An 11,028-nucleotide genomic window follows, 5' to 3' on the forward strand; every position below is an offset into this window, starting at 1 on the left:
AACGTACATTACATAAAGGCCTGTTCGACCAAGGTGTATATAAAATGGATTTCAAAACACAGAGAATATACTGAAATTTATGCAAGAAACATTTAACATTATAAGACTATACTTCGTAAGACACTAGCTTACAGTATGAGTGAAGTATTTTCACTTAAATTGCCCTACAGAAATTGAAAACATATTTTTGTACGCATAAAACATAACAATTAACTCACACACTCACACACACACACATTCAAACATACACTAGTGGTGGGTCACGCGGTTCATTTCCCCGACTCGGAGTCGGATGCGAACCTATTGAAATCGAATTCGAACCGTACGGCAACAGTTTTGCCAGGTAGTGTTGATAAGGAATGTCAATGAGGAAGAAACTAACTTAAATTATATAATAGAAAAGAGCGCAAGGCTAACGTGTAAAAATGATAAATCCAAACGCCACGAAAATACACCCTTCAACGATTCAAAACTCGCCAATTTAGCATTTGGATTCATCAAATTCTGGATTGCTGTACGTTGACGATGTCGAAACATTGAACAAACTATGTCAACAGAACACCAGCCATTAATGGACCAGTGGCGCTTACCAATAATTTTGAATATAAAATAGTTAAAGTAATTGCATCGTTGTATCAAGAAAAAAGAAAACCGAACACATTCTTTCTTTGATTCAGTACAACTTTCATTGATTGTTTGCGCTTGTTTCTATATAGACATTTAATATTTTATAATAATATAATGCAATATTCTTCAGATCTTGACCATCTCTACCACTGTAATTCTCCGTAAACACATCATGGCAACTCGAAAGGGCTTTTACCTCAGGCGCATTTATGAACCTTGTGCGAAGATGGTTATGTTGTATTTTAAATTTATCACACTCTTTTTTTGTTGCATTAGTAATCAGGATGATGTTAAGAATATTTTCAGTTATGATTCCAATAGCGTATTTTTGTAAATTACCATGCCTCCATTGTAAATAGCAACCCGCTACACGTTGTGCAATTACGATCAGCTGTCACATGAGATGCAAAAACAAAGGCCCTTTTTATTTGTTTATTTTTCCCTCATTGCCTCACGGATTCTAAATTTGCATGCAGTATGACGATACGTTTCCTACTGGCGTGACAATATTTTGAAGCTCGAATTAGGAGTTGTTTTGTGTTTAAACCGCGCGGACCGTGACACATGAAAGCTACAACATAAAAATTCATTTATGTAAAGCCTTATTCCGGCGATCGTTTTGGCTTTGGTGAACCGCTACGCAGAACGGCGCGAGGAATTGCTGTGCTCCAGTAGACAACACCCGCATGTAAGAGCAGAAGGAGGAGGGTATTTTTATCAGTCGTTAATTGTGCTACCACTAAGCACCTTTTTTCAAATAGCCGTGGTTGGTTTGTCTTATCAGCTTAAAGGCGCCTGCTCGTGGACTACGTCGTTATTGCCATCGCAGTCGTTGTCAGCGTCAATAATCAAATCAGTAACATCGTTGGAACTACTGGGCACCCACTAGTGAAATACTGAAGAAAGCAAGAGTGTGATATACGTACCTGCAGCTGCTAAAAAGCGGTTTAAACAACCTATTCGGGTGTTTAGTGAGAGTGTACACGCTAAGGCGACATTAGAACGTGCCCAAATGAACGACAGTAAGGTTACACCTGTTGGTGTGAAAGTAAACCTCTTGCCAGTGTGCATTCGCTTATCTTGCAACGAGTCGTTTCTTTGCTTTTGTAGGCATCAAGTACGAGATGGATATGAAGATGGAACCCTCGAGCCCATCTGAAAAGGACCGTACCATGTACTCGCGATGTTCGAGCGCTGGCAGCATACACACCCCAACGTCATCTGCACACAATTCAGGTAAGAGACACCACTAACGCTCCAATGGCTTGGTATATAATCTCAAACGTTCCGTATTACCCTGTCTCAATGCCTCGTTTCAGAGGACGAAGAAGACTCGGGCGATAACAAAAGCAGCACTATGAGCTATAAGGAGCGGCGAAGGGAGGCACACACACAGGCCGAGCAGAAGCGCCGGGATGCGATAAAGAAGGGTTATGATTCACTGCAGGAGCTGGTGCCGACCTGCCAGCAGACAGACGCATCCGGCTACAAGCTGAGCAAAGCATCCGTGCTACAGAAATCGATCGACTACATCGGCTACCTGCTGCAGAACAAAAAGAAGTTGGAGGAGGAACGGGCCTCTCTACAGAAGGAAGTGATGGCACTGCGGATTATAAAGAAAAATTATGAAAACATGCTGCAGCATCAGCAGACGTCCCCAGGCAGGACCGAGGCACGGCTCAGCGACGATATTAAGTTTCAGGTGTTTAAAGCGATCATGGATGAGATGTTCGTGACGTTCGAGCAGTTGCCGATGAATGACTTTGCAGAGCTAACGTCCGGCGTTATACCGTGGCTGGAGGAGCACTGCAAACCACATCTGTTGCGGGATGTCGTTAACCGGATGCTTGCCCACATCACGACAAGCATTACGGTGGAAACCGCTCAGGATATGGCCAGCAACCGGGACATGAACTAACGTTGGCCATTCGCTTCATTATTTGTAATTAGTAAATGTTTTTGTTTATTTGATTTTTTAGTATAGCTTTACAGTCAATCACAGCAGTGGTTAACTATTACATGTGCAATGTTCATTGTTACTTTTACCACCACGTGTCTCCTAGACCGCCTTACCTTTAAGCTGTTGTAGGAGCGTAATGTAATGGGAGGGAAACAGTTCCATGAATTGGACATATTGATATATAAATATACGTATATAGCACAAAGTAGGCAGATAACATTCTATGTAATAACGAATTCTTCTTATTAAGTCCAATAATTGAACATTTGGAAAAGACAAACACAAGCTACTTGAATGTCTATTCCTGGTCAGATAATTGGTTACTATTCTACACAGAATCAGTCGTCAAACAACATATTTTTTAATTTTTCATTAATTGGTTGTATTATATTTATTTGTCCATACAGATAAGACAAACATTTTCCAGTGTTACGTCACTCTTCACGTAGTACCTGAGAAGCGCTTCATATCCATTCTCCACCATATAGTTTAATCTTGCAATGTCGAGAATACGCTTGCACTTTTTACCGACCATTTCTCGCTGAACACGCGTCAATCCACACCGATCCTGTTTGCTATCGTTGGATTCGTTCTCCTCTCGGAGTTCCCGGCTCCTTCCAGTTCCACACACAGCCCAGCTCACCATTCGCACGATACACTCAAAATCCGTCCGCGTAATATCGTTCGCCAGGAGAAACTGTTTGCCAGCAAACGTTCGCCATTCGCACCGGTGATGGCAACACAGTGCGAAAAGACATCCCTTAATATGGATGGAAGATTTGGACCTGCTGCGCACTAGACAACGTAGGGCGAGATCGGTCGCGCTGCCGCAGAGATGCTTCCCAATGCCGACGAGCCGTTTGCTCGACTCTAGCAGATCCACCTTGTGAAGTTCCAGATCGGCAATATCCGCCCGCACTCGCTGCACGATTTCACGCGTTTCTATCTTGTTGTCCTTCTTGTGCCGGTGTGAGGCACGGTCTACCAGCAGTACCTTGCAGTTCTGCAGCTGTGTTTCGACTATTCTTGCTAACCAGTAAGCAACTTGGCCTTTACCAGCACCAAACTCCACAAACGCGGTATCGTTCTGCAGAAAGTTGTACTGTTCCAGTAAACCGAGCAAAGCGGACGACTGTGTCAAGTGTTTCAATGTTTGGGGACCATAATGCTCTATCGTTAACTCTTCCGCTAGAATGCCGTGGCGTGGCGATTGTTCCTTTATAAGAGGTTCTACCGTTTCATAAAGACGATCTACCTTCGCTATAAGTGCTTTCAGCTGTTCCACGGGTATGTCCAATAGTTTAACTCCAGATGAACCTTCCGTCGGTGGTGAATCCGATTGTTCTTCGTCCGAAGTGCAATTGATTCCCGGCACTATATATAGCTTCTGTTCCGCTGGTGGTCGGGCGTTACAAATTTTCAAATGTTTCTGTAATTTGGCGGCCGATATTGTATGCTTCGAGTCCAGCGGACAAGGAATACGATCGCTTGTGGTTGACCGGGCATCAGTGGTACGGTCGTCGGTAGGTTCATGCTCACCACAGTACTCTTTCCCGGCACCGACCGTCATCTTGCAGTATCGTTTTTTGCGCTGCACGAAGAACTTACACCTTATCGTTTGTACAGCTGATTGAAGTTTCGCCTTTTTACTATCAGGCTCATTTACTAGCGCTTGATCGGCCATTATTAGCTAAATTCACTTATTTTAAGCTTTTATTTAAGCAAAGTCTACCGTCTGCAACAAGTAAAATGGTTTATTTTGACTGTTTAGGTTATGTTATGACGTTTCCGATCATCGCAAGGTTCGCCGCTGTCAAGCCGTCGTGCAATTTTTTTTTTATGTTGTTATTTTTGCGTAGTTTACATCCATTGCTAAAAAGCCGGCTGCTAGCTTGTTCTTTTGGCGCCAAGCGAAGCGTAGTGAAGGTTATTTTACATTCCTACTTACAATATTCACCCACGTCGCAATGGAAGCAAACGGGACAGCGGACAAACTTCGTAACGTTGAGCTAAAAGCGAAGATACATGGTGAGGACGAGTTTGCTCGCCGTGTGACGATTGCCAAGAAACTCACGGGCACAGACGGTACAGTAATTACACAAAGCGACGTCTTTTTCAATGCATCGCAAGGACGTCTGAAGCTCCGCTACCTGACGGTAATTTCTAGCAATAGTGGAGATCGTAAACGTAACGTCACTAACAGCGATTCTACTTACATCTCTTTCCGCAGCATAAAAAATCGGAACTGATAAGTTACGATCGGCCAGATGTAGCAGGACCGAAGCTTTCGCTCTATTCCAAAATGGACATCGACGAACCGAAGTGTCTCGAGCAAATACTGTCCGAAACGGTCGGCATCCGTGGCAAACTCGACAAGAAGCGTTTGCTGTTTCTGCACGGCCAGACACGAATACATCTGGATGCCGTCACATCTCTCGGACACTTTCTTGAGTTCGAAGTAGTGCTCAAACCCGAACAAACCATTGAGGAAGGACAGGTTGTGGTGGCCGAAATGAAGCGTTTATTCGAAATTTCAGATGAAGATTTAATGACGGGTGCTTATATTGATCAGCTGCTGAAATAAAAGGTAAGCCACCATCCATCTCGATCGTTGATTGAAGTTCGATTTATTCTCATACATTGCATGTATGTTGTATATAGTTCGAACAAAGCATACAGAAACAAGCCACATATGTTTGAATGCAGGTCGCATTCTAAGCGTTTGCCACGTTGGCAATTATCTTGCGGTAGATTCGAATGCCTTCCAGGAATGTGTCCGCCTTAAGAAATTCGTCGTGATCGTGCAGCAACACCGGTGTGTTGTTCATAGGCGAGAACCCAATTGCGGGAATGCCGATGCCACGAATATACCGACTATCCGTGCCACCGGGGAAGATCTGTGCCTTCACCTTAAGGCCAAGCTCGTCCAGTGCGTCCTTGAATGCGACCCAGTAGGTGTTGGAGCTGTCCAGCTTGGTCGGTTTAACGTAGGGGCACTTCTGGTCGTACTCTAGCTCAATACCACCGCCCGCTTCACGGCACCAGTCGAGCAGCTGATTTTCGAACTCCAAATGATTTACATCAACCGCTAGCCGAATGTCGAAGCAAACCGACAACTCCGGTGGTACTACGTTTTCCTGCACGCCACCCTACAATCCACAACCGGAAAAGCAGTGTTAGCAAACATTCCCTTCACTGTGCCATGAGAGTAATAAGTTACCTTCATGAGCGTGATGTTCACCGTGGTCACGTCACCGATCGTAAACTCGGGATTGTTTTCTAACCGCTTCACCTCATTCTCGCGGAATCGCATCAGCTTGTCGATGATGTAGTGTGCCTTCTGACCCGCCGTACCCTTCAACAGTAACGATCCGTGTCCCGGTGTTCCAGAAATGTTAAAATACACATCTACAAAAGACAACCCACAACACCTTTAATACGAACACCACTATGTCGCGGAGACAGTGCGGAGACAAATATACTTACGCCAAACACTGCGCTCTCCGTAAAACAACGGATAGATCTCCCCTTCACCGGCAATACCCTCATCGATGGAAAAGCCCGCATTCAGCTCCCGGAACGATTCCTTGTGCACCCACTCCATCATGCCGAGCTTGCCTCCGATCTCCTCATCCGGCACGAACGTAGCATGGATGGTGCGCTTCAACCGTACGCCATCGCGGCGCAGTGCCCGAATTGCGGCGAGAAATTGCATCCCGACACACTTCATGTCCTGTGCGCCACGGGCGTAAATACGTCCCTGGTGGTCCATTTCCGCCGCGAACGGTGGATGCGTCCAACGCTCTTCGTACACCGGCACCACATCCATGTGCGAATTAAGAATGATAGACTTTGCCTCCGGTTCCGTGCCTTCCCACGTAATGATCACGATCGGTTTCCGCGCATTGAACTCCACCACGCGCACAGGCAGATCCAGCGACGCCGCCTGTCGTTTCAGAAACGCAACACAATCATCTGGAAGCAAATGAGATAAAGGGTTAACGGTTGCACTTTGGATAGATGCTCTGAGAAGTTGTATGAGATTTGCATTCAACAGTCTCCAACGCTGCATTCGTTCAATGAGGCACCTCCATGAAACACTGAATCGGTTCAACATCCGTTTAATTAAACCGAGTTACGTTCAATTTAACCGACGATTTGTACCAATTGTGCTGCCGGGTCTTCAAATCCAAAAACTTAACCTTTCCCGACCCTTACCGTAGTTCACATTCGGATGCACCGTTGGGATGCGCAAATATTCGCGAAAGATTTGAATCTCTTCGTTCGCTTCCCACTCCTGGTACTTCTTGTTACAGTCTGAACCCGCCTCACACATCGTGGAGACACGGAAGATGCTGCGCTGGATACCGGTACGATTTCGGGAAATTTTACTCAGCTGCAGTAAACTGTTTGTTTTATTCTGGGCGAATGTTGTTTGCGGTGTTGATCGTATGTGTTTGATTGTATTTGCAGATATTCACTCTTGTCGCTTTATTATTAATAGACAACTCAACACTGAACTGAACCGATCAGCAAAAAAAAAACACAACACGTTTACGTGAAACAAGACTGACGCTCACCGATCAGACTACCATCAGTACTGTGAGGAAACTGCAAACGGATCTTTACGGTGCAAAGCGTTTTATTTAACGCAGCGTCCGGCAGACTTGTATCCCGGGGAATGGAACGGTCGTTATCTCGTTAGTACGGCAGCAACTTTAGCGCTTCCCATACTATCAGCACCATACTCTTCGCTACTCGCTCTTGCTTTTCCCTATCTTTCGCTCTCTCATACATTACAGCCTGCTTGCTGGTAAACTGATCCCAGATGTTCATGCCGTTTTCATTATCGGGAATGTTATCTGTTTTGCGTTGGAGAAACCATCATCTTGCCACATCTTACCAGCTTGTCCACATGCTAAGGTGGAGAAATGTTTTAATAAGCGCGGAATCTTGCCGGTTCCACCGGGTGCACACTAGCGGGGTCAATCTCTTGCTTATATCTCTTGAAATTACCTTACCACATCAGGTTGTGGTGCCGTGTGCAATAACTATAATAGCGAATCCCTCAGGAAGCGCTTTATTCTGCTTATTCTGTTTATTCTGTTTTATATCACAAATAAAACAACCACTATAAGATTAATTAAGGAATTTTAAATTTTTAAGAGCTAAGGCTAGATAACTTTCTAAATGTAGCTTTGTTTCTCTCTTCTCTTTTTAGCTATATTGCCATAACCGGTCTTGATCTGGATTTTATTACGCGTCATCACAATTCAAAATGCAATGTATGTTCTCTACAGCATTCCGCGATTAAAACACATTACGTATGTAAAATGTTGGTAGGAAGTCTATGAAACGATCATCTGTAACCGCTCTCAGTTTAGATAAGATTAATACCATAGGCATCTCTAATCTTAAATAGTTTCTGTTTCTGTCGACATTGTAAATGTTTGGCAGTGTTAGAACCTTATTTAAAAAAGTAAACAATTAGTATCAGGGTCTTTATCTGACAGTGTACACCTCTTGTTGAGGTTTTAATTCCTTCACGGCGAAGCATTCCCTCTGGCTTATCAAGCACACGAACAGTCTGACTTCCCTATCTCATCTTGCAGCACATCCTAAATTGTCATTGTGGACAATTTGTGATTGTGGGCCTGCAAACCCCCTCCCAGTGCGTACACGGGGTGATTATCCACTCGCGGCTCGTTGGCTTGTTAAACAAATGATAATCCCGCGCGGGCGGAACACACATCCACTAAGCCGCACCGACAACAGAATCATTTCAGATAACATATGTACGCCTGTACGCGTGTGCACGCAGAACGTACATATCTGGCCCAATCTTCACGCTGCATCCGAATCCAAATCAAGAGGCGTGAGAATTGAACAGCCGTGTGAAATGATTTGCTGTGGCAGTGCATCAGCGGAACCGGTACTGTTCGACACTGCTGGGCTTATCGTAACCGAAGGTTGGGAATAGAAAGACGAACACACAATGGTTAAGAAAAAGGCGACACAGCGTTTATGTGGAAAGTAGTTAAGTAAGGACGGAAATCACACAAAACCGCACGACATAAGTTGCGCGGCAAAAAAAAAACAAATAAAACAAAACCACAAACTCGTACCGATTATCGTGCAAAAGAAACGTGTCTAAAAATATATTCGCTATTTCTTTTCTCTTTGAAAAAAAAAAAAAACAGACACACACGGACTCAAACTGATGAAGGTTTGGAAGTAAATTTATCCGTAGCAAAACATGTTTGATTGCATAGAGAAATTTTTTTTATTTTAAATCGTAAATTATGTCATGCACATTCGTTTGTTTTGTGTTCTTTTTATGTTTTTGTTTAAATTATTCTTTATCTTTTATACTGCATCCCCCTATTACTAGCGCTCTTGTATTTGCGTGTTATATTTGTTTATTATGTTTTATTGCATTTGTTTGTATGATGTTAGTACGGTTTGTTTTGTGAATATGTTGTATGTATTCATTAGATTTTTTTGTTTCGTTTTTGCTTTGTTATCAATGGTCTTATTTGTATGATTTTTTGTTTGTTTTTTTTTTCTTCACATTGTTACATATTATTGACTTGCCTGGTTTCGCACACACGGTTCCCAAACATTCAATCTTATTGCTATGCATACTACTGAGCTAGTTGTATGGTAAGCCCGTTCATGTGACAGAGCTTGTATGTGGTCTGAACTACTGAATGTGGTTAGGCGATCTAAAACGAACTTCCCTGTTTATGCTATTGTGATAGTTTGAATGTTGTCTGAACGCACGAACGAGGATGAAGTCATCAAACGTAAAGGTAAAGACGCCTACCTACGCAAAACAAACAAAGGACAAACTTTGCAGTGGTAAACTAGACTAGACAAAGATTTACGACTAAAAGCATTAAAAACAAAACGCTGGCGAATGAATGTAAATCAATACAAATTGAGGAACTCCTACAGAACTGCTTTTTGTTAGCATTGCTGTTATCACACCGCTCTTATGCACATTCGGGTGTTATAGACATAGTGCACCAACATTGGTTGTGAATAGTGTTTTGTTTTTCGCAATTTTAAACAGAATTTTTAACTTATAAGAAACAGGATGCTCCGATCGTTGTTAATATAGTACAGGGGGTGGTAGCGTAAAATGCTAATATACATAAACCTGCGCTACCGCCCCCTGCGGTCCCCATGAATTTCGAGACCGTTTTATAGGGAATTAAATTATGTGTGAGGTATTTCAGGCCTAAATGTACACCCTATCAGATGGGGGATGGGTACCGAAGTTGGAGTTTCGTAACGTATTAGAATGTTTGAAAATGATACACTTTCCAGCGTTTGAGTTTTGGTGAAATACACGTCTAAAACCACTAACCGAAACGGTACAGTCTTGATGCGTTCTTGCTGTTGGAGTTGATGCCAGCGCGTATGACCGAACCTTACAGGTTAGCTCCATTTCGTTGGATCATCTTTACATGCTGGGATGTTTGTTTTTCTAATTTTTTTTTAAATGGATTTGGTCAAAATGTGGCTCTACACCCCAAAAACAAAACAAAAAAATTGCATCATTGCTATACATTTAAGGCTTAGAGCGCCCCGGTGCCCCTTAACGTTTTGTCTATTCATTTCTTTACAAATTAGTTTGCCCATAACCTCTCCGTGGTATTCTATTCCTTTTCATTTTTGTTTCTTCTTCTTCTTCAAACTTTGAACAATATTTTTGTGGTTTTTATGTGTTTTATGCAAAATCGATGACTTCTCATTTTCCTTTTTCTTTTATCGACGTGGTTTTGTATTGATTTCTACTATTTTCTCGTTTACGCACTCAACGGATCGCTATGCCTCCTAACCGTATGCTAATTGTTATGTTAAATCATTTTAAATAATCATTAAACATACACATATATATAATAAGCTAATAGTACGAAGCGCTGTTCTTGCGCGATTAGGCGATTCCAGACCGACTATTATCCGCTACATATTGATAAAAACAGCAGAACCGGGATTGGTTATACAACACAAAAGAACTCTCCTACATATAAAAGTAAAAAAAAAGGCTATTCTTTACAATCCAATACTACAAAACATATAATCCCATTTGTTGTGTCAATCTGTTTTACAATTTGAGTATAATCTTACTTGTGTGGTGTGTTTTTTTTTTTTCTTTTCGTTTCAATATAACATTAAAAAGGGGAAACCTGGGTGGCCTGGGTGGTTTATTTGGTAGCGTCGACGGTTCACACCAAGCAGGAGTGGAAGGGTTGGACATTCACTCTCAATTTACACAGTGCTGTTCGCCAAAGCAATTTTAAATAATAAACACAAAAAGGCAAATTTCTCTACCACACCTTGCATGTGTAGGCCGTTCATTAAAGCAAAAGCAAGTGTTATTGCAAATCATACGTTTTGCGCAGGCCGTTTTTATGATTAAAGTTTAATCTCGT

At 42.6% G+C, this 11,028-nt stretch overlaps 4 protein-coding genes across 8 annotated transcripts; 2 read left to right on the forward strand and 2 right to left on the reverse strand.

Moving 5' to 3' along the window:
- Positions 1 to 1,137: 1,137 nt before the first annotated feature.
- On the forward strand, positions 1,138 to 2,860 carry LOC128306305 (max-like protein X). 3 transcript variants are annotated; one of them, XM_053043756.1, is made up of 4 exons: positions 1,138 to 1,315; positions 1,389 to 1,649; positions 1,738 to 1,863; positions 1,947 to 2,860. In XM_053043756.1, the coding sequence occupies exons 2-4, from the start codon at positions 1,640 to 1,642 to the stop codon at positions 2,543 to 2,545; spliced, it is 735 nt and encodes a 244-aa protein (XP_052899716.1). In that variant the 5' UTR covers positions 1,138 to 1,315; positions 1,389 to 1,639; the 3' UTR covers positions 2,546 to 2,860. The 3 variants fall into 3 exon arrangements, with proteins under 3 accessions (XP_052899716.1, XP_052899718.1, XP_052899717.1); XM_053043758.1 differs by having other exon boundaries at positions 1,412 to 1,649; XM_053043757.1 differs by having other exon boundaries at positions 1,138 to 1,649.
- LOC128306303 (tRNA:m(4)X modification enzyme TRM13 homolog) lies at positions 2,739 to 4,331 on the reverse strand. Its single transcript, XM_053043752.1, has one exon. The coding sequence runs from the start codon at positions 4,269 to 4,271 to the stop codon at positions 2,979 to 2,981; it is 1,293 nt and encodes a 430-aa protein (XP_052899712.1). The 5' UTR covers positions 4,272 to 4,331; the 3' UTR covers positions 2,739 to 2,978.
- A 93-nt stretch (positions 4,332 to 4,424) lies between these two features.
- LOC128306306 (uncharacterized) lies at positions 4,425 to 8,831 on the forward strand. 2 transcript variants are annotated; one of them, XM_053043760.1, is made up of 3 exons: positions 4,425 to 4,743; positions 4,818 to 5,174; positions 7,784 to 8,831. In XM_053043760.1, the coding sequence occupies exons 1-2, from the start codon at positions 4,555 to 4,557 to the stop codon at positions 5,169 to 5,171; spliced, it is 543 nt and encodes a 180-aa protein (XP_052899720.1). In that variant the 5' UTR covers positions 4,425 to 4,554; the 3' UTR covers positions 5,172 to 5,174; positions 7,784 to 8,831. The 2 variants fall into 2 exon arrangements, with proteins under 2 accessions (XP_052899720.1, XP_052899719.1); XM_053043759.1 differs by having other exon boundaries at positions 7,809 to 8,831.
- On the reverse strand, positions 5,190 to 7,319 carry LOC128306304 (aminoacylase-1B-like). 2 transcript variants are annotated; one of them, XM_053043755.1, is made up of 5 exons: positions 7,305 to 7,319; positions 6,806 to 6,881; positions 6,074 to 6,562; positions 5,808 to 5,995; positions 5,190 to 5,736 (listed from the first exon to the last, which is right to left on the reverse strand). In XM_053043755.1, the coding sequence occupies exons 1-5, from the start codon at positions 7,317 to 7,319 to the stop codon at positions 5,302 to 5,304; spliced, it is 1,203 nt and encodes a 400-aa protein (XP_052899715.1). In that variant the 3' UTR covers positions 5,190 to 5,301. The 2 variants fall into 2 exon arrangements, with proteins under 2 accessions (XP_052899715.1, XP_052899713.1); XM_053043753.1 differs by lacking the exon at positions 7,305 to 7,319 and having other exon boundaries at positions 6,806 to 7,184.
- Positions 8,832 to 11,028: the final 2,197 nt, after the last annotated feature.

This window comes from Anopheles moucheti, chromosome X, assembly GCF_943734755.1.
Source record: "Anopheles moucheti chromosome X, idAnoMoucSN_F20_07, whole genome shotgun sequence".
Lineage (NCBI taxonomy): Eukaryota > Metazoa > Arthropoda > Insecta > Diptera > Culicidae > Anopheles > Anopheles moucheti.

Coding starts and splice junctions, on each gene's coding strand:
- LOC128306305 (XM_053043757.1), top strand. Junction 1,864..1,946: donor GTCATCTGCACACAATTCAG/GTAAGAGACACC, acceptor GCCTCGTTTCAG/AGGACGAAGAAGACTCGGGC.
- LOC128306303 (XM_053043752.1), bottom strand. CDS start 4,271: ATGGCCGATCAAGCGCTAGTAAATGAGCCTGATAGTAAAAAGGCGAAA.
- LOC128306304 (XM_053043753.1), bottom strand. CDS start 6,923: ATGTGTGAGGCGGGTTCAGACTGTAACAAGAAGTACCAGGAGTGGGAA. Junction 6,563..6,805: donor GCATCCGAATGTGAACTACG/GTAAGGGTCGGG, acceptor ATTTGCTTCCAG/ATGATTGTGTTGCGTTTCTG. Junction 5,996..6,073: donor CGGAGAGCGCAGTGTTTGGC/GTAAGTATATTT, acceptor TGTCTTTTGTAG/ATGTGTATTTTAACATTTCT.
- LOC128306306 (XM_053043760.1), top strand. CDS start 4,555: ATGGAAGCAAACGGGACAGCGGACAAACTTCGTAACGTTGAGCTAAAA. Junction 4,744..4,817: donor TGAAGCTCCGCTACCTGACG/GTAATTTCTAGC, acceptor CTCTTTCCGCAG/CATAAAAAATCGGAACTGAT.